Genomic DNA, 22,378 nt, shown 5'->3' with positions numbered 1-22,378 from the left:
TTTCTTTTCTATGTGTTGTAGGTCTGGCTTCTTCATTTAATATTCTGCCTGCAAAAGAAGGAACATTTGGAACAGCACTATTCTACTACTGACCTTTTTGGTACTTTTAAATCTATAGGGGATGAGGGGGAAATGCAGTTAAAAATAACCCAAGATTCCTTCTGCAATATTTATAGATCTCTCATCAATCTTTGATTCCATAGACAGGTACCACTTAGCCAGGCCATATGATTTTGATATTGATTCAAGATTTTTAATCTTCCATCAGAGCTTTTACTGCCACAGAATTTCGGAGTTCATTCATTCCTCAAATATTTATTGATGCCACTATTTACCGTGCACTATATTAAGGGCTGTGAATGTACTGGTGAACAAAACAGCCTCAGTGCTGGGTAGTTATGTACTTCTTTGAGCAAATTCTAATTCTAAATGTGATTGAAATCATTCTTTGTCTTTAATTCTCCTTTGAAGCATTTACACTAACACGATGCAGATTTTTGTGGTTTTTTTAATGCTTTTCTGCCATAAAAAACATCAAGTTCAATGCTGTTCCTTATCTAAAGAGAAGATTTTTATGCTGTAGGTATCATCATGACACTTTTTAAACAATTTTTGTCTAAATAGTTTAGCATCTTTTTAACAAAACCAGTATTGTTTTTATGGGTTAAAAGTCATTTGGTATTCAAGAAATATTTATTGAGTCCCTAGTGTATGTTAGGTACTGTACTAGGATTCAGGCCTGGTGTGTGTGTGTGTGTGTGTGTGTGTGTGTGTGTGTGTGTGTGAGACAGAGCTTTTTAGCAGTGTAAGAGTATAAACTTTTTCTCTGAACAATATTTTTATGATGTACTAATTAAAATACATTGGATTACAAAGGAAACTGATTGACCTATACCTTGATTAATAAGGTTAATTTCTTAAAGCCCTGCTTTTAAGTAACCTCTTTAAACAAAACAAAATAAACTTCATTCATTTTAATGAGAAAGTTTTTTATGTAGTACATCTTAACCTAAGATTCCCAAATAATTTTCAAAAAATTATAGACATATTTTATATGTCTCCATACACATTTATAATAAAAGTACATCTGTGTAAGTAACAATAAAGAATTTGAAAGTAATCAAGCATAGTAATCCAACGAATAATTTTTGTACTCAGCGAAGGAGAAAGAGATGACTTGATAGTGGGTGATGGATAATGCAGGAAAGAAGTGAGAAAATCTGGATTTAGAAAGCTCCTTCTTTTTGCACTATTTTTCTCATGAATTTTTTAATATTTTGAAGAATCTTATTACCGAGGTCAGTTTTGCTTAAAATAAGCTTTAAACATCATTTTTCAGGCACAAAAAAGCAAAGCACAAACAATGTACATACACCGAATGGAAATAGTGCATGCACACACAGACCAAAGGGTTATAAGAGATGAAGATGCTACATCTTCATATCTTGCTTGGTATTCACAAGCAAAACAAACATGTTTGAGATTATCCAAATAGGGGATTCCATTTAATTTTTTTTCCCTGTGATATTTTGACTAGAAACTCTGCTGAGTGACTTGGTGAGTGTGTTCATACCTGGAATCATAATGTTGAGACAATTTCTCTTAGTATGTATATTTAATGTATTTGGGTTAAAAAGTCTTTATGCTGGGAATAAAAAGGAGTTTTACCAATAGTAATATGAGTTTTCAAGAGCTGTATTGCTGAAAGGTCATTAATTAAACATTCGTCTTGTGAGGTACACCTCATTAACATCTTATTCTATTCACAAAACGGGTATCCTTTCATCCAGTTGGGATAAAAACAAAACCAAAAACAACAAAAAAGCAACTAACAACAACAACAAGAAGAAAAAACATCGAACAAAATAGACACAAATCCTTGCCTCTAAGGAGTTTATAAACTTCAGACTCTACATGGATGATAATTCTGTTCATGGGGTCAATTTGTTCAGCTCACAAAAGGTGCGTTTTGTCCTTAATTAATACTGGCAATCCCATCACAATGCAGTACTGCTCAAAACTAAAGCCCTAAGGGAGTAAGGTTATCCTGTTAAAAGTGTTTTTGCTTAGATGGTTACTCTGGCCTCCAAAATCTTCTATCATGATCATCTCTTTTTTCCCCCACTTTTTAAATCCCCATACCTACAGGACAATAGTGATCATCTCTTTGATGCTTGTTGATCTAGATGAGGGATAGACAAAGTATTGCCCAAGAGCTAAATCTGCTCTCTTCTGTTTTTGTAAATAAACCTTTACTGGAACACAGCCAAACTTGAATTGTCTATAGCTGCTTCCACACTATAACAGCAGAGTTGATGATACCACAGCAATACAAATGCAAATGCACAGAACTAGGATGACCACTTTCACAATTCTTATTAAATATAGTACTGGAAGTCCTTATCAGAGTAATCAGGCAAGAGAAAAATATAAAAGGAATGCATATTGGAAAAGAAGAAGTCAAATTATCCCTGTTTGCTGAAGATATGATCTTTTATCTAGAAAACCCTAAAGACCTCACCAAAAAACTATTAGATTTGATAAATGAATTGAGTAAAGTTTCGGGATACAAAATTAATGTACAGAAATCAGTAGTGTTTCTGTACGCCAATAATGATCTAGCCAAGGACCACATCAAGAAGGCAATCCTATTTACAATAGCTACAAAAATAAAAAATAAATGAATATATTTATTCATCTAATAAATATATTTTAGGAATATATTTAACTAAAGAGGTGAAAAATCTCTATAAGAGGGACTACAAAACACTGATAAAAGAAATCATAGATGACACAAACAAATGGAAAAACATCCCACGCTCATGGATTGGAACAATCAACATTGATAAAGTGACCATACTGCCCAAGGCAATCTACAGATTCAACTCAATCCTCATCAAATTACCAACGTTATTTTCCAGAGAATTAGGAAAAAAAAAAAAAAAAAAAACTTCTAAAATTCATATGGAACCAAAAAAGAGCCTAAATAGCCAAACAGTCCTAAGAAAAAGAATGAAGCTGGAGGTATCACATTACCTAACTTTAAATTATACCAAAGGACTATATAGTAACTCAAACAGCACGGTATTGGTATAAAAACAGACACATACGTCAATGGAACAGAATAGAGAACCCAGAAATAAGGCCACATACCTACAACAACTGATATTCAACAAAGTCAACAAGAATATACACTGGAGAAAGGACACCCATAGTGCTGAGAAAATTGAATAGCCATATTCAGAATGAAACTGGATTCATACCTCTCACCATATACAAAAATTAACTTAAGATGGACTAAAGACATAAACATAAGAGCTGAAACTATAAAAATCCTAGAAGAAAATATAGGAAAAACTATTCTGGACATTAACCTAGACAAAGAATGTATGACCAAGTCCTCGAAAGCAAATACAACAAACAAAAATAGACAGACAGGATTCTATTAAACTAAAAAGCTTAAAAGAAATAATCAACAGAGTAAAGAGACAACCTTCAGAACGGGAAAAATTATTTGCAAACTATGGATCTGACAAAAAGCTAATGTCCAGAATCTACAAGGTATTCAAAGAGCTCAACAAGGAAAAACCAAATAATTCCATTAAAAACTCAGTAAAGGTTGGGTGCAGTGGCTCATGCCTGTAGTCACAGCACTTTGGGAGGCCTAGGTGGGAGGATCCCTTGAGCCCAGGAGTTTGAGACCAGCCTGGGCAACATAGGAAGACCCCATCTCCACAAAAAAAGAATGCAAAAAAATTAGCCAGGCGTGGTGGCATGCACCTGTAGTCCCAGCTACTTGAGAGGCTAAGGAGGAAGGATCACTTGAGCCTAGGAGGTTGAGGCTGCAGTGAGCCGAGATCATGCCACTGCACTGGGTGACAGAGCGAGACCCTGTCTCAAAAAAAAAAAAAAAAAAAAAAAAAGTGCCGTGCGCAGTAGCTCACGCCTATAATCCCAGCACTTTGGGAGGCCGAGGCAAGTGGATCATCTGAGGTCAGGAGTTCAAGACCAGCCTGGCCAACATGGTGAAACCCCATCTCTCTACTAAAAATACAAGTTAGCCAGGCATAGTGGTGGGCACTTGTAGTCCCAGCTATTAAAGAGGCTGAAAGGCAGGAGAATTGCTTGAACCAGGGAGGCAGAGGTGGCAGTGAGCCGAAATTGTGCCACTGCATTCGAGCCTAGGGGACAGAGCGAGACTCCATCTCAAAAAAAAAAAAAAAAAAAAAAAAGTAGGCAAAAGAAAAAGACATGAACAGGGAAAGGGAGAACATCAGGATAAATAGCTAATGCATGCTGGGCTTAATACCTGGGTGATAGGATGATCTGTGCAGCAAACCACCATAGCACACGTTTACCTATGTAATAAACCTGCATATCCTGCAAATGTATCCCGGAACTTAAAATAAAATTAAATTTAAAAAAGAGACATGAACAGACAATTTTCAAAAGAAGACAAACAAGTGGCCAACAAACATATATAAAGAAAGCTCAATATCACTAATCATCAGAGAAATGCAAATTAAAACCACAATGAGGTATCATTTTTCACCAGTCAGAATGGCTATTATGGAAAAGTCAAAAAGCAACAGATGTTGGCAAGGACGTGGCAGAAAGGGAATGCTTGGCCGGGCGCGGTGGCTCAAGCCTGTAATCCCAGCACTTTGGGAGGCCGAGACGGGCGGATCACGAGGTCAGGAGATCGAGACCATCCTGGCTAACAGGGTGAAACCCCGTCTCTACTAAAAAATACACAAAAACTAGCCGGGCGAGGTGGCGGGCGCCTGTAGTCCCAGCTACTCGGGAGGCTGAGGCAGGAGAATGGCGGAAGGTGGAGCTTGCAGTGAGCTGAGATCACGCCACTGCACTCCAGCCTGGGCGACAGAGCGAGACTCCGTCTCAAAAAAAAAGGAATGCTTATACACTGTTGGTGGTAATGTAAATGTGTGCAACATTTATGGAAATTGGCATGGAAATTCCTCAAATAACTAAAAATAAAACATTTAGTTTGGTAATCCTACTGCTAAGTAGGCACCCAAAAGGAAAGAAAGTATTACATCAAAAAGATACCTTCACTCATATGCTTATTCTAGCACTATTCACAACAGCAAAGATACAGAATGAACCTACATGTCCATAAGTGAATGAATAAAGAAAATGTGGCATATATACTATGGAATATGACTCTACCATAAAAAGAATGAAATCATGTCTTTTGCAGCAATGTGGGTAAAACTGGAGGTCATTATCCTCAGTGAAATTGCTCAGAAATAGGAAGTCAAATACCACATGTTCTCATTTATCAGTAGGAGCTGAACAATGGGTACACATGGACATAGACAGTGGAATAATAGACACTGGAGACTCCAAAAGGTAGGAGGGCTGAAAAATTATCTATTGGGTACAATGTTGACTATTCAGTTGATGGACACACTAAAAGCCCAGACTTCACCATTACGCAGTATCTGCACGTAAGAAATCTGTGTTTGTACCCTCTAGATATATGAACACTGACAAAATTTAAATGGAAAAAAATTTACAGAATTGAGTAGTTGTGACAAAACTCCTCTGGCCCACAAAGTCAAAAAGTATGTACTACCTAGCCCTTTATAGAACAAGTTTTGACCATTACTGATCTCAATTTCTGGGGCTTCAAGTACAGTGTTATTGAATATTTGAGCAGATCTAAAGGGATGCAGCCTTGCATTCTTAAGGGATCCAGCCTTACCTACAGAGCTTCTCATATCTCTCCTGAAAAGCAGATAAGGAGCAGATCTTTACCTTCAAAGTTTCATAATATTAGAATGCTTTGTCCCCATTGCCCCTGGTGCTTAATGAATGTTTTTGTTTGTTTTGAGACAGAGTCTTGCACTGTCGCCCAGGCTGGAGTGTAGTAGCACAATCTCGGCTCACTGCAACCTCTGCCTCCCGGGTTGAAGAGAGTCTCCTGCTTCAGCCTCCTGAGTAGCTGGGATTACAGGCGTGTGCCACCACGCCCAGCTAATTTTTTATTTTTACTAGAGATAAGATTTCACCATGTTGGCCAGGCTGGTCTCAAACTCCTGATCTCAAGTGATCTGCCCGCCTCAGCCTCCCAAAGTGCTGGGATTACAGGCTTTGGGCCACCATGCCCTGCCAAGTGAGAGTAACTTTTAACAGGCAAATCTGATCATGTCATTGCTTGGTTTAAAACTCTTGGGTAACTTCTTCCTCATTCTTTGGATATGATGAATATCTTAAATACAATCACAAGGTGCTTCAGATTCTGACCTCGCATAGTTTTCCAGCCTTATCTTTGGTGTCTCTCGTTTTATTCTCTTCACTACGAGATCAAAAACTTCCACTCTGAACATACCTCTGTCCCCTTTGAATACTTGTTTTCTTAGTCTGAACAGCAGCTCTTATTCTGCCACCCTCCATCCAGGTTAATTCCAACACATCCTTCAGTAAAAATCACTGTTTTACGAAAGACTTCTATGACGTCCCTCTGCCCTGTCCCTATCTAGGTTAGACTTTCATAGCTGCTCTATTTTTCTTCCACAGCAGTTTTCAGAAAAGCAAATATGTACTTGTTTTTGCTATTTCCTTAGTTTTGTGTTTCTACTAGATTCCATAAAGTGTAGGACAGATTTTTTTCTATAAGTGGATGTAGCTCCAGTGCTTAGCAAGTACCTGATACCTAGCAGACAGTCAAATTCATGGAATGAATTTATGAACAACTAGAACACTTACACATCAGACATTTTGCAGTAAACTTGTACTCGGTAGTTATTGGGAGAGTCAAATTAAGAGTGAGTGACCTGGGCCGGGCACGGTGGCTCACGCCTGTAATCCCAGCACTTTGGGAGGCCGAGGTGGGTAGATCACCTAAGGTCAGGAGTTTGAGACCAGCCTGACCAACATAGTGAAATCCCGTCTCTACTAAAAATACAAAAAATTAGCTGGGCGTGGTGGCATGCACCTGTAGTCCCAGCTACTTGGGAGGCTGAGAGAGTTGAACCTGGGAGGCAGAGGTTGCAGTGAGCCGAGATTGCACCACTGCACTCCAGCCTGGGTGACAGAGCAAGACTCCATCACAAAAAAAAAAAAAAAAAAAAAAATTGAGCAACCTGAAGTATGAATGTCTTACAAAATTATGTGAAGTTGTTCCTTCTATCAAGATCTAATTATGAAGTGATCCACTAACTCGAGTGTAATGCTAATATGTTTTTCTTTTGATAGTCTCTTTTTTCTTTTTCTTTTTAGAGAAAGCAATATACTTTATTGCATTTCTTTTTTCTTAATTGATACCAGGAAGCTCAAAAATAAATTTATTGTTTATTTATAGCAATGCTCTCCAAACCCACATTTCTGGTAAAATTTCTTCCTATCTTATTTACACAGCTTATTAGCCTTTTTGTTTATTTTTAAATCTGTTAAGTATTTGCTTCATAGCCTGGGCAACATGGTGAAACCCCATTTCTACTAAAAATACATAAATTAGCTGGGCATGATGGCACATGCCTGTAGTCTCAGCTACTTGGGGGGCTCAGGTAGGAGGATCAAAAAAGTATTTGCTTCATATCAAGTCTCTTCAAGTTTGTTTTTTGTTTTTTTTTAGACATAAGATCTCACTATGTTGTCCAGGCTGGTCTCAAATTCCTGGGCTCAAGCAATCCTCCTGCCTCAGCCTCCCAAAGTGCTGGGACTACAGGGTGAGCCACTGCACCCGGTCACATAAGCCACATAATTGCATCTTGATTCTGTTTAAGACTCATTCTTCTCATCAGAGTAAGTCCAGAAAAGCATACAAATGCACCTCTTTGGCCATATCTGAACAACTGGTAAGGATGGAAGCTACAGCTGGTCTCAGAGGTTCTAAGGGTCCTGATTGAAATTCTATGACTGTCTTGCTCACGGGGGAGAGGAAAGGGTTAGGTGTGATGTCCTAGAAGTTAATGGTTTTTTTTTTAAGTTAGCAAAATAAACTGAAGCCAGTTATCCGCTGCTTATGAAGTGTAAATAGCATACTAATATACTATGGCAGCAACTTGGCAACACTACTTTCTGTGCCAGACCTGCAGGGTGTAGCCTTACGTGTGTGCATCCAGTTTGAGGCTGCGATCTCCTAGGCCACTTCTTGCTTCTCTGGTAGGCTGGTTTTCAAGTTACTTCTCCTGCCTCCTTAAGTACATCAGGCTGGGGAGAGGAGGTGAACTAAGAGTTTATCAGTTTAGGAGGTGGGGGAATTTAATCATACGTTTGCCTTTTCTTCAGATGATTAAACAATGAGTGCTTATGAAATCAAGAAAAATGTTCCCCTCAGAGTTTTCTTTTCAAAGACTTCTCTGTGCACTCTGGCTAATTTAAAAAGAGCCCCATAGGGTGCTTATTTTTGCACACATATATTGCCAGAGTAGTTCCTGTTTTGGTTTAAATGTGTTCCTTCTTTTTAGTCAGATGAAAGAGAACTTTCTTTAAAAAGAACTTGTCTGCTGATCATGTTTGTTAGAATGAGCCTAAATAAAGCTTCTGTTAAGAGCTTAACTGTTTAGTTAAATCCTCTTGGCTAAATTATCTGGAGAATATTTGTCCTTGGACGATGTAACCACAGTCCGCTCATTACTCTCTTTCCAACCTGAAATGTGTGTCTCTCCCTCTCCTGAGGACTACTAGGAAGTGAGTGTCTTGAATAAGAAACTTTCCCTCTCATTCAGTTAACCTGTTCCTTGTGCAGTTGGATGTTGGGGTGTGGGTGTGGGTATATGAACTATGCTAGGCACCACAAGTGAGCACGATCAACCCTGCATCAGGTAAGGGGCTAGGAGGGGACTGCCTAGGTTGAGCCATAGAGAAATGACATCTTGAAGGCGTTAGATAAGACAGAAGAATGTTTGAAAGGGAAAGGCCATGGAAAGAAGTAGAAATACCCTTCAAAAGTCTGTCGAGCCTGGCATGCAACTATAAAATTAAGTTTTCCTGATAGATAGTTTTCCTCAGGAGAAAATTCTGGGAAGAAACAACTGCAAAATAGGTAAGTACATCAATAGTGAATTATTGATACAGATAAACATGGATGAATCTCAAAAATATTGTGCTAAGCAAAATAAGTCAGACACAAGAGACCACTTACTGTATGACTTTATTTATATGAAATTTCCAGAATAAGCAAATCTATAGAGAGAGAAAATAGACTAGCAGTTTCCTGGGGGCGGGGTGGAGGAGGAGGTGGATGGTGGGGGGGCAGGGGGCAGGAGGCAGGGGGCAAGTTGAAATTGTATCAGAGGTTATGAAAATGTTCTGAAACTGATTATAGTAATGGTGCATAACTCAGTAAATTAACTAAAAATCCCTGAATTGTATACTTGAATGGGAGGATTTTATAATATGTAAAATATATCTCAATAAAGCTCCTTAATAAAAGGCAAGATCATCATCTGTTCAAAGGGACTAACGATAGAACTTTTTGAGTATAAAGATAGAAGTTCTCTTAACTATTACAATCTCCCATCATCTAAATAGTGTACAGTCAGCTTTGTTTCTACAAGGGAGAAAACCAAGAAAAGAACCATTCCTTGAGTACTCTAATGGTTTATCTTTTACTACTGTTTCGCTTTTTATATTTACTTGTGAAATAAGCAGTAGGGTCGGACAATAAAAACAAACAACAACAAAAAAAACACATGGCAACCATTCTTTGAGTTTGATGAGCACCATTACAGTTAAAATTCAAATTGGCTTTCAGAAGATAATGCTTTCTACATTTTGCTTGATGAAGGTTTAAATAAAAACCATGCAAATACAGAGTGTTTTTAACACATGCTTTAATGCTAATAAAAGGATGCTTTGCTTTCATACTTTAGGGTCAAAGGGAAAACTTTTACTTTGCCCCCTGAAGGTTCACTGAAAATTTGACAGCAGGTAAAACAGAATAGGTATGCAAATTTATTAATATGCATGGGGCGGAAATCACAGAGTAATTACCATAATACCCAGTGTGGTACTGTTTCAGAAAAATTCTAAAACCATGTTTTTCTCTGCTCTTAAACCAACACAATAACAAACCAACACAGAAGACTTCTGTGACATCAAAAGATGTGGGAATTTCTCTCCACCACCACCCAACCAATCACTTCTACAGGGATCACAAAAGGGTGTCCTTCAATTCAATTCCAGTACTATCTACCTGGAGATCATGTCAGATCCTACATGTTGAGGGCTCAGACCCCAAAACTGCCCATCACCCCCAAACACCAGTAGCAAGTTCAGGCCTCTGGAGCTTCTTTTTCTTTCCCTCCCTCCCTCCCTTCCTTTCTTTCTTTCTTTTCTTTTCTTTTCTTTTTTTCTTTTCATTATCTATTCATCAAGAAGCAGGCCTCTGGAACTTCTGGTCTACTGGCTTCAAGTTGAAATTCCCAAGACCTTCTATCTGGGCGGGTGAGGTATAGGGGAAGGGGCATGGAATTTCCATTCCCTCATTGGGTCCACCACCCTCCAGGAAACTCCATATGTTCAGCTATCTGGAAGCTCTTTGAACCCTGTCGAGTTTTTATGGCATCCTCATGACATAAGCATGATTGATTAACCCATTGGTGAGCAATTGGACCTTCAGCCCCTTTCCCCTCGGTGGAAGTTGGAAGGTAGGGCTGAAAGTCCCAACCCTCTAATCATGCTTTTGGCTTTCAGGTGACCAGTCCCACCCTGAAGCGATCAGTCTAGTTTAGCATACAAAAAGAAAGAACTTTGGAGATTCCAAGGATTTTAGGGGTTGTATGCCAGGAAGCAGGAGGGAAATCAAATGTATATTTCAGAATATCACAGATTCAGACGCTTATATACCCTTTCTCAAGGGGAGATGGGAAATGTAGATAATTGTTCTGGTAGGTATTAACTCATTCGGGAGAATGGATAGGTTAGGGAGACTGTCTGAAGGCAGACACTATGGGAACGTGAGGAGTGGATCTGGGCAAAAACAACCATTGTCGTATTTCACAGATAGAGTCCCCCAGGTAATTGCTTGGAGCTGCGCTCAGTAGATGAAAAATCTGCCTTGGCATAGTAACTTCAGCCTCTGCTCTTCTCTGGTGGTTGATCTTTCCTGGTTATTTGACCAGATTTCTTGGGAGGGAGTATTAAGACAACTGCATTTAAGCTTTCTTAGTCAGATAATTCCAGAGTCTCTCCTGGTGCTTTGGGAAAGAGGATATGAAAGGCAGGGAGAAAGGAGAAAGGTCACAGAGATACCGTGGTTCTGAGGCTAATTTTTCAGGACTTTCAATTTCCAAAGCAGTCAGTATGGCGAAGTGTCATATTTTGGGGAATTGTTTTCTTTGACCCAACAACATTCAACCACATCAGACTGTGAATTCAGCTCTCCCTGGGTATCCTCAGAGAATTGGGTCCACAACCTCCAAGGATACCAAAATTAAAAGATGCCCCACCCCAGTCCCCAATATAAAATGGCATAGTATGTGCATACAACCTATGCACATCCTCTTGTATACAGTCATGCATTGCTTAAAGAAAGTTCTAAGAAATGCGTCAGTAGGCGATTTCATCATGTACCAACATCATCGAGTGTGTTTACACAAAGTTAGATGGTAGAGCCTGCTACACACCTAGGGCATATGGTATATGGCCTATTGCTCCTAGCCTACAAACTATACATCATGTTAAGGTACTGAATATGGTACACAATTGTAACACAATGGTATTTGTGTATCTAAACATAACTAAATGTATAAGAGCAACTGTAAAAATATGGTATTATAATTTTAGGGGAAGAGTCTTCTTATAAGCGGCCTTTAATTAACTGAAATGTCACTATGCTCATGACTGTAATTTAAGTCATCTCAAGATTGCTTACAACACTTAATAACATGTAAATGCTATGTAAAGAGTTGTCATACTGTATTTTAATTTGTTGTATTATTTTTATTGTTGTATTGTTATTTTTTATTGTTTCATTTTTTCCTGAATATTTTCCTTTCCTTTTCTTTTTTTTTTTTGAGACAGGGTCTCCCTCTGTTGCCCAGGCTGGAGTGCAGTGGCGTGATCTTGGTTCACTGTAACCTTTGCTTCCCAGTCTCAAGCCATCCTCCCACCTCAGCCTCCCAAGTAGCTGGGACTACCATGCCTAATGTTTGTATTTTTTGTAGAGATGGGATATTGCCATGTTGCCTAGGCTGGTCTCGAACTCCTGAGCTCAAGCGATCCTCCCACCTCAGTCTCCCAAAGTGCGGGAATTACAGCTATGAGCCACCATGCCAGAGATTTTTCCAAATATTTTCAATCTATGGTTGCTTGAATTCATGAGTGCAGAACTTGGGGATTCAGAAGGCCCACTATGTTATCTAGCTGAAGACTGCTTCTGCTTCACTTAGGGAAAATAAGTATTTATTAAGCAAATGGATAAGAGAACACAAAATAGTGGGGAGGCTCTCACTTTATCCTCATCCTCATCAGAAAAAACATGCAATTTGGCTGGGCATGGTGACTCATGCCTGTAATCCCAGCACTTTGAGAGGCCGAGGCAGGCGGATCACTTGAGGTCAGGAGTTAGAGACCAGCCTGGCCAATAGGGTAAAAACCCATCTCTACTAAAAATACAAAAATTTAATGCACTTAATTTAATGCATTAAATTCGAATTAGAATTAAAGTACATTAGAATTTAATCCACTTTATTCACTTAAATTCTAATCTACTTTGAGATTATATATTTGAGTTTCCATAAAAAAAAAAAAAAGTTGCTGTTTTGTCTTCTTCTTCTTCTCCTTTTTTTTCTGAGACAGGTTCCCGCTTGTTGCCAGGGCTAGGGTGCAGTGGCACAATCATAGCTAACTGTAGCCTCAAATTGTCCTGCCTCAGCCTCCCAGGTAGCTAGGACTTACAGGCATGCACCACCAACCCCAGGCAAATTATTTATTTTTTGTAGACAGGGGGTTCTCACTATGTTGCCCAGGGTGGTCTTGAATTCCTGGCCTCAATCTATCCTCCTGCTGTGGCCTCTCAAAGTGTGGAATGACAGGTGTGAGCCTCCACGCCCAGCCCTGCTGTTTTTCTTTGAAAATAAAAGAAAAACTAAAAATATAGTGTAGAATAAAGTAAAAATAAAGTATAGAATATGCCAACATTTGATTATATGGGTATTCTGCCAAGCTTCCTGAGTATTATCTCCTCTCTTGAGAGCAAAATGTGGACACCATTACTGGACAAGAGTATCTCTGGCTTGCTTATTGTCTCAGAAACTGGGAAGAATGGAGTTTAGCCAGACTATAGAACCTAAAGGAAGCAATTAACAACTCACTGAAAACTTAGTTCATTTTAAAGGCAGCTTTTACCTATTCAATTGATGTGCTAACGTTTTTTTTTTAAGGAAAGAGATTTCTATTGGATACAATATATACCTGAAAAAAAAGTGGGTTTTTTTTAGGTATTTATTTTTTTTTTTTTTTTTGAGACGGAGTCTTGCTCTGTCGCCCAGGCTGGAGTGCAGTGGCACGATCTCGGCTCACTGCAAGCTCTGCCTCCTGGGATCACGCCATTCTCCTGCCTCAGCCTCCAAAGTAACTGGGACTACAGGCGCCTGCCACCACACCCCGCTAATTTTTAAAATATTTTTAGTACAGACAGGGTTTCACCATGTCAGCCAGGATGGTCTCAATCTCCTGACCTCATGATCCACCCACCTCGGCCTCCCAAAGTGCTGGGATTACAGGCGTGAGCCACTGCGCCCGGCTGTCTACTGTTAAACCTTAAAATTGAAGAGGTCTTTGGCAGCTGGGAAGGTGCAGATAAACACTCAGTGACACAGCCTTCTGTGACAAAATAGAAGGTGAGAGCTTTAAAAAGAGATAGGCCAGGAGGTTCTGGCACCAGGAAGGAAAAGGTATGGGGAGGAGCCCAGCTTTGAGAAATGGCCCTGCAGCTATGCAATAGACAGTTGAGTGAGAATTCCTGGAGGCCACTGATCAGATTCAACAGTGACCTGGACACAAAACCATCCCTCCTGGCTGCCCTCCCACCTCCCCCACGGAACCCTCCAGGGCTCCCCTCAGTTGCTGGGTAAGAGAGATTGTGGAACTGACCAGGCCTCTCCTTCCTCTTGTCAATTTAGGCCAAAGGGGAAATGAAAAGTTTAAATGGTCTTAAATAGAAAGCACTTTTGCTACTTTCTCTTATCTGTACCTAGGGATAATTTTCATTCCAGTTAAATTATTTGGCAGATTAACATTTTAATATGTTCTTTGTTTCATTTTCCAGTGGGCCTTTTAATAAATGTAGCTGTATCTTCCAGTTTATGTCAGCTATGAGATGTCCCCTCAGATGCCTTGAGTTTTAATTGTTTTTTTTTCTTCTACTATCTCTACTCATCTCCAGATGGCCTTCTAACTTTATCAGGATTTCTTTCTCAAGGTCCTTTTTAGGAAAGCCAGTATCAGGAACTCCCTTGAAAACCCTACCAGGTATTTAGAGCTCAAATTTTGTAGTCCATGACGGAAAGTTCAAATCTGGTTGTAAAACCTTGGGTAAATAACTTATTTTCTTTAAGACTGTATTCTCATATGTTAAATGCTGTCAACTGTACTCACTTGATTGAGTTTCTTAGAGAATTAAATGAGAAAGCATGGCAGGGTGCGGTGGCTCATGCCTGTAATTCTAGCACTTTGGGAGGCTGAGGTGAATGAATCGCTTGAGCCTAGGAGTTCACAACCAACCTAGGCAACATGGTGAAACCCCGTCTCTACCAAAAAATACAAAAATTAGCCAGGCGTGGTGGCACGCGCCTGTAGTCCCAGCCACTCAGGAAGCTGAGTGGAAAGATGAGCTTGAGCCCAGGAAGCAGAGGTTGCAGTGAGCTGTGATCGCACCACCACACTCCAGCCTGGGCAACAGAGTGAGTCTCAAAAAAAAAAAAAAAAAAAAAAACATGTAAAACACTTAGCACTGATGCATTGTTAATGATAAAATGATAATAACCTGCATTATTACTTTTGTTGTTGAGCAATGCTTCACTCCTTTTTTCTCCCACTCTCCAAACAATATGAATAGTTTCCACAAGAAGAAACTGAGTTTTGTCTAAAATCATTATGTGTCACCCTCTGATTGCAAGTTCTTTTGTGTTTTCTGAATCGCAGTAGATCTAAACCCAGTGCAAATGTCTTAGCTTGTGTCCTTGGATACTTACTCAAGCAAAGCAAGTCAGGTGTTAGTGGGGAGGCAATTAAAAGTGGTCTCCTCCTTTCTGTGGGTAACCAAAAAATAGATAAATAAGAGGCATAAGTCTCTAGTTGAAGACAAACCCACAAGAAAAGCTAAATTATTTAAAGATAAATCTGATCGTATAATCTGCCTGCTAAAAATACTCTCAAGTACCCTATGCCTGCCTCCATCTACCAGTTTTTTCAACAATACTTATCCTCCTTGGTTTATACCTTTATGATACTCCAAGATCAGGCCCTTTCCTTTCCTCCAAGGAGAACTAATCTTGGATCACTTTCATTGGCTTAGCTGAGATTGTTCACTTTCGGGGCTTTCTTATTTTTCCTCTGCCCCAAAACACACAAATCAATAAACTCCCTGTCTCTATTTGCCATCAACACTCCATCAAGAACTCTCTCACTTGACTTTTTACTTATTGGTTAAGTTGTGAGTTTTCTAGATACCTAGCACTCTATCTGGAAGTTGGTGCATAATAGGCACAACTTTAGTGACTGCAGCTAGCTGACTAGCAACAGGCAGGTTGCCTCTGGCTTGGTCTGGAAGGCCCTGGCCCTGAATGTGCCTTCAGGGAAAGGGCGGGTCCAACTGGGGAAACAATATCTAATATTTGTGCTTTTATTTGTCAACTTATTTTAAAACCCAAGTTCATTTTTTTGAATTTGTTTTGACAGCATTCCTAAGATTTTTAATACTTTGATTAGAAATGTTCTAAGTTTTAGAAATTAATTAGACAGGCCTGGCGTGGTGGCCCACTCCTGTAATCCCTAAACTTTAGGAGGCCGAGGCGGGTGGCTCACCTGAGGTCAGGAGTTTGAGACCAGTCTGGCCAATGTGGTAAAACACCATCTCTACTAAAAATACAAAATTTAGCCAGGCGTGGTGGTGCAGGCCCGCAATCCCAGGTACTCAGGAGGCTAAGGCAGGAGAATCACTTGAACCCGGGAGTCAGTGGCTGCAGTGAGCTAAGATCTCGACACTGCACTCCAGCCTGGGTGACTGAGTGAGACTGTCTCCAAAAAAAAAAAAAAAGGAAATTTCATAAATTACTATCAAATTGCATGATAATACTAGAGTACTTGGGAGAGCCTTGGTAAACTTAGCATAACAACACAGAAAGCACCTTTATAATTCAAAAAGTGTCAAGAAATACCTGCTTGTTTCCCAGATGGGAAGGGCCTGACAAAACTTCCAGAAAATGTGACTAAATGTATGTCAGGAATTGAAAACTATTAGCGATTAACATTCTGTACCATCTAAGGCTTGTGTTTAAGATTACTGTTTATTTCCAGTTTTTTTCCTGAGTACTCTCTAGATTCCCCAGGTTAAAAATTACGGTAGTTTCTCAAATCAGTTTGTCTCCTAATGGGATGATTTAAGGTGGGAAACACACATATACAATAAAAAAAACTCAGTGCGAGAAGTAACTCTCCCTGAGTCTGTGGGTTAAACTTTCCGTTAACCCTGTTCAACTGGTTTTATAAGGCTTTCAGAAGGGGTCCTGCTGCTGCTAGTGCAGGCAGTTAAAAATAGTGTGGAGAACAAGGGCTTGAGGGAAGTCTGAGTCCAATCCTAGCATTTTGTTGATTTAATATTTCTGTTTTTTAGATGAGTCAATTTCAGCACATGACCGAGAGGCCAAGTTGGAGACCAGGTTTAGAAGAGAAAAACTTTCACTTGACTTCTAATTTGTACTCAGTGACACATTAACGACAATGTAAGTGAAAGCAGGGAACTAAGGATGGGTCAGGTTAGGTGGGAGACCAGGAGTTCTTATTCTAGTGTTATGGTAATTTCATGAATTTTCTTTTGTTTCTCTATCTTCTTTTTGAGTCGTAAAAGAGTCGTTTCATGCCTCCAGTGAAATTATTATTATTTTTAAGCACAGTTCTATCTGAAAAGTTCTAGAAGAAAAAACCCACTATCTTTAAATTTTTTCACACATAACTATTATGTTATGTGTACTAATGAAAAAATAATCTCGAAGTTATTTTTTCAAATTGAGTTTTACATATTTTAAACAATAAAATGTTTTCTCCTGTTTTATAATGTCATATTTTTGCTTCATTTCTATATCCTTTAGCTCAGTACTAAAAAGAAAAAAGAAAAAACTCAAAAGTGGTGTGTTTTGCAATATTGATGACCAACTAAGGTCGGGATATTTATTTCCATCTGGTAGAGTTCAACTTCTGCCTCCTGTTTGCTTTCTCCATCTGCCTGCCTCCCTTCATCTTTTTTTTTTCTTTTCCCCCTTCTCCTTAATAGAGTTGGGGTTAACCCTGTCCTAGGCCTAATCGTTTTAGCAGGCTCCCGCCTTCCTGCTACACTGGTTTCTAAGTTTTTTTTTTTCGGTAGGGTTTCAAATAAACTTAAATGTCTACACTTAATACTTTCACAAGCTTCAAATTCTTTTTATTTTATTTTTATAAAGAGCAGGACTCAGGCTAGGAGGGCATTTGGACTAGGTAAAAAAGAAAATCTTTGGTTTTGTGTACATAAATTTTAAAATACATTGTACAGATTTTTTTTTTTTTTTTTTTTTGGATACAGACCACTCTTTACAGGATCCGCGCGTTATTTGCCTTCAGTAACTGGCTCTCCTGTCCGCATCCAGTAAGGTTTCCACTCTTCTCTTCATTGACTGCTGAAGTTACTGAAACAGCAACCACAAATGGCCTTACTAACCTACTTACTTTGCAATTACACTTTTACAAAGATATCCCCCTACTCCTCCCCTAGGGTGGAGCAGAAACGGCTCCGCGGCGTTGGCAGCTCGTTTGCGAGGGACCTGGCTCCCCGAGGCTGCAGTCTTTTTTCTTGGACTGAACGCCCCGCGGGACCGTTCCCTCCACTTTCCCCCGCACTCGCGCAGCTCACCGCCAGCACACACAGCGCTGGGGCCCGCATCGCCCGGCACCACACGCGCCTCCGGCTTGAGAAGCCAGTCACCGAGATCCGGAGCGGGAACGAGATGTAAACACGGAGTGGGAACATGCAGCCCGATCTGAGAAGGCGGCGCGAGAGTAGACACAGCCTGCGCCAGGCGGTTCTTATTTATCCAGCACTTACACTCCAGGGCAAGCGGGCCCAGACAGCGCACTCTTGCAGAAGGATGCACTGGCGCAGAGCCTGGACCTGCTGAAGCGGGAAGGCGGAGCTAGGGCTGGGGGCGGAGCTTTCACACGCGCACCCTCGCTTCCCTCCGTCCCTCGACACAGCAACTGGGTCTCCAGCCGCCACTCCGGGTTTATTTGTTTACAAGCGGTTACGTCAGCTCCTCCCTCTCTTCCCTGTCTCTGGACCCGCCTCCTGGACTCTTTTCCCGCCCCTTTCGGCTCCGAACCGGCTTGCATCACAATGGTGCGATATTCGGATTGGCTGGAATCGGCCGTCACGCTCCAGCTACGCCACTTCCTTTTCGTGGCACTATAAAGGGTGCTGCACGGTGCTTGCATCTCTTCGCCCCTCGGAGCTGGAAATGCGACTGCTGGGATATTCGGATGCTGGGGAGCTGGAGGCGGAGGCGGCTGGGAAGGTCCGAGCGATGTGACCAGGCCGCCATCGCTCGTCTCTTCTTCTCTCCTGCCGCCTCCTGTCTCGAAAATAACTTTTTTAGTCTAAAGAAAGAAAAAAAAAAAGTAGCCGTCCGCCCCTCACGCCCTCTCTTCCTCTCAGCCTTCTGCCCGGTGAGGAAGCCCGGGGTGGCCGCTCCGCCGTCGGGGCAGCGCCGCCAAGCCCCGGCCGCCCCGGGCCGCCCCCACACGCCGCCCCCATGCATCCCTTCTACACCCGGGCCGCCACCATGATAGGCGAGATCGCCGCCGCCGTGTCCTTCATCTCCAAGTTCCTCCGCACCAAGGGGCTCACGAGCGAGCGACAGCTGCAGACCTTCAGCCAGAGCCTGCAGGAGCTGCTGGCAGGTGAGCAGGGCGAGGGCGTCGGAGGGACGCGGGCCCCACATCCCTAGGTCAGAGTCCGGCCGTCGGGGCCGCGGGAACCTCGGCAGCGCCCCGGGGCCGGTCGCGCTTGGCCCCCGCCGCGGGACCGGTGTGGTCGCGCGCTGGGTGGCCGCTAACGGCGGCTCCCCCGAGGCTTTGGGGGCTGGACGGAGGGCGCCCCCTCCCCCCAGCTGGCAAAACGGAGTGGAGAAGAAAACACGCACAACAAAGAAACTTAAGCCCACCGAGGCGGGAGCTGCGGTCCGAGGACCGTCGGCGGATTTGGGGACAAAGGAGCCGCGGGGCTGGGGTGGGTTCGACGCCCCCTTCCCTCAGTCCTCTCCAACCGTTGCGGGGTCGGCCCCCGGGGTGGGAAGCCGCGCCACTGCCCCGGAGCCAGCTCAGAACGGACGTGCAGTCTCCCCGCGCCTCCTGCTCCTGCCCATTAATCATCGGATTTGTCACCGGCACAATTACAGCCCTTCCCAGAGCGTGGTTTAGGGTTGCTTGTTTTTCTTCCCTTCGGGGTTAACAGTTCGGTGGCGCTTCTCATCTCCAAAGCCATCAACTCCATTGTGTGCATCTGGGGTGGGGTGGAGAAAGTAAACAGTTTCTCGCCTGGCCGTAGGTGCCACTGGCTTCCCGGCTGGCCGAGGCTGCGCGCCTGATCCCTGTTTTGGCGGCTCAACCAGTTGGTTCCTGGAGATTGTTTTGTCCCGTACTACTGTGTTATTTCTAAAACCTTCCCCGCTTTTTCTCCATCCCCGCGCATCCACAACAACGGATGCAATCCTGGACATTTTAAAAAGTTGATAGTTTTCATTTTCGCTCCTCAAGGGAGCCTGGGGTAGGAGGAAACCACACTGGGAGCTAACGATCCTAAGCGTTGTTTCTCTGTTCTTCTTTTTCTCTATAGAACATTATAAACATCACTGGTTCCCAGAAAAGCCATGCAAGGGATCGGGTTACCGTTGTATTCGCATCAACCATAAAATGGATCCTCTGATTGGACAGGCAGCACAGCGGATTGGACTGAGCAGTCAGGAGCTGTTCAGGCTTCTCCCAAGTGAACTCACACTCTGGGTTGACCCCTACGAAGTGTCCTACAGAATTGGAGAGGATGGCTCCATCTGTGTGCTGTATGAAGCCTCACCAGCAGGAGGTAGCAATCAAAACAGCACCAACGTGCAAATGGTAGACAGCCGAATCAGCTGTAAGGAGGAACTTCTCTTGGGCAGAACGAGCCCTTCCAAAAACTACAATATGATGACTGTATCAGGTTAAGATATAGTCTGTGGATGGATCATCTTATAATGATGGATAAATTTGATTTTTGCTTTGGGTGGGCTCCTCTTGGGGATGGATTATGGAATTTAAACCATGTCACAGCTGTGAAGATCTGGCACAAGATAGAGTGGTAAAAAAAAAAATTTTTAAGTGACAGTGCCATAGTTTGGACAGTACCTTTCAATGATTAATTTTAATAGCCTGTGAGTCCAAGTAAATGATCACTTTATTTGCTAGGGAGGGAAGTCCCAGGGTGGTTTCAGTTTCTCCCAGACATACCTGAATTTTTACATCAGTCCCTTTAAAGAAAATCTGTATTTCAAAGAACCTTTCTCTGCAGTAAATCTCGCAGAGGAATTTGCACTATTACACTTGAAAATTGTTACTGTTAACCTTTTTGGCAGCTCAATAGGAAAGCTGAACGTTTTAAACATGGTAGTACTGGAAATTTTACAAGACTTTTACCTAGCACTTAAAATATGTATAAATGTACATAAAGACAAACTAGTAAGCATGACCTGGGGAAATGGTCAGACCTTGTATTGTGTTTTTGGCCTTGAAAGTAGCAAGTGACCAGAATCTGCCATGGCAACAGGCTTTAAAAAAGACCCTTAAAAAAGACACTGTCTCAACTGTGGTGTTAGCACCAGCCAGCTCTCTGTACATTTGCTAGCTTGTAGTTTTCTAAGACTGAGTAAACTTCTTATTTTTAGAAAGTGGAGGTCTGGTTTGTAACTTTCCTTGTACTTAATTGGGTAAAAGTCTTTTCCACAAACCACCATCTATTTTGTGAACTTTGTTAGTCATCTTTTATTTGGTAAATTATGAACTGGTGTAAATTTGTACAGTTCATGTATATTGATTGTGGCAAAGTTGTACAGATTTCTATATTTTGGATGAGAAATTTTTCTTCTCTCTATAATAAATTGTTTCTTATCTTGGCATTTTAATCAATCTCTTGTCATGATTATAGAGGTTTAGCTAAAAGTATTTTTTCTTAGAAGACAGGTTCTATAAACTATGAATATCAGTTGCACACTGGTCATGCTGAAAAAACATTTGATGAGGAATGAAGATGAGCTCTGTGTATACATATTTAGGTGTTAGAGGAAACACAGGAATAACATGCTTTAAAAATTTCCAAAGTCAAAACATGGACACATTCACAGGCTAAGGATCTCATGAAATAAGGATAAGAGACCACGGTAGCATCTACCAAAAATGGTGATAACTCAAAAGGATTACATTTCATTGCTTCCCTGTTGAAGTGAAGATAGAAATGTTCCATTCTGACCCACCTTTGAAAAAACAATTACTTTGCCCCATGGATTCCTTGTTCAATTAGAAATTTCCCGGGGCAGGTGACCCATAGTCTTAAAGAACAGGCTAAACACTACAGAGAGATTGGTTGCTTTTTGCTTTTCATCACCTGCAAGATTTACATAAAAATCACATAAGCTGGAATTCAACAAAAGGTACGTTTATGAACTTTTATTCTCAAAAGTTGAAATGCTGACTTTCTCGATTCCTCATTTTCAGACTTTTATTTCAGATAAATACTAAGAACCTAAGTGAACCTTGATAATGCTGTAGTGTAGGTTAGTCCACTACCCCATATAATAGAAGGACTTGCTGTTTCGTTGTAGAGGATAACAGCGTTTTTCAGTGGAAATTGAAAGTGGAAAAATTGAATTTTGCTGTACACAGTTAACATAACAGTGGCCTTTTTTTGCTCTATATGTAAACATGTTGACACTGGAAATACGCAGTCTAAAAATCAGTAATTACTTGAAATCAGTATATCAACTTCAAGAAGTTATTTCTACATGCAGGATTAAATTATTCTGATTTTGTAGGCAACACAGGAATAGGCCGCTGAATATGCAGGTATTTAGAGTACAATGTGGATATTATTGGCCCGCCATTCTCGAGAGTTTGAATTCGTAGACCCACA

General features: G+C 41.2%; 1 protein-coding gene across 1 annotated transcript; it reads left to right on the top strand.

Moving 5' to 3' along the window:
• Nucleotides 1-18,608: 18,608 nt before the first annotated feature.
• BTG1 (BTG anti-proliferation factor 1) lies at nt 18,609-21,374 on the top strand. Its single transcript, XM_023223561.1, has 2 exons — nt 18,609-19,119; nt 20,054-21,374. Exons 1-2 carry the CDS (start codon nt 18,972-18,974, stop codon nt 20,419-20,421), a joined length of 516 nt encoding a protein of 171 aa, XP_023079329.1. The 5' UTR covers nt 18,609-18,971; the 3' UTR covers nt 20,422-21,374.
• The last annotated feature ends 1,004 nt before the right edge of the window (nt 21,375-22,378 follow it).

The sequence above is a fragment of the Piliocolobus tephrosceles genome, chromosome 10 (genome assembly GCF_002776525.5).
Source record: "Piliocolobus tephrosceles isolate RC106 chromosome 10, ASM277652v3, whole genome shotgun sequence".
In the NCBI taxonomy this organism is placed as follows: Eukaryota; Metazoa; Chordata; class Mammalia; order Primates; family Cercopithecidae; genus Piliocolobus; species Piliocolobus tephrosceles.
This window is presented reverse-complemented; position numbering and strand designations above follow the sequence as displayed.

Coding starts and splice junctions, on each gene's coding strand:
- BTG1 (XM_023223561.1), top strand. CDS start 18,972: ATGCATCCCTTCTACACCCGGGCCGCCACCATGATAGGCGAGATCGCC. Junction 19,120..20,053: donor CCTGCAGGAGCTGCTGGCAG/GTGAGCAGGGCG, acceptor TTTTCTCTATAG/AACATTATAAACATCACTGG.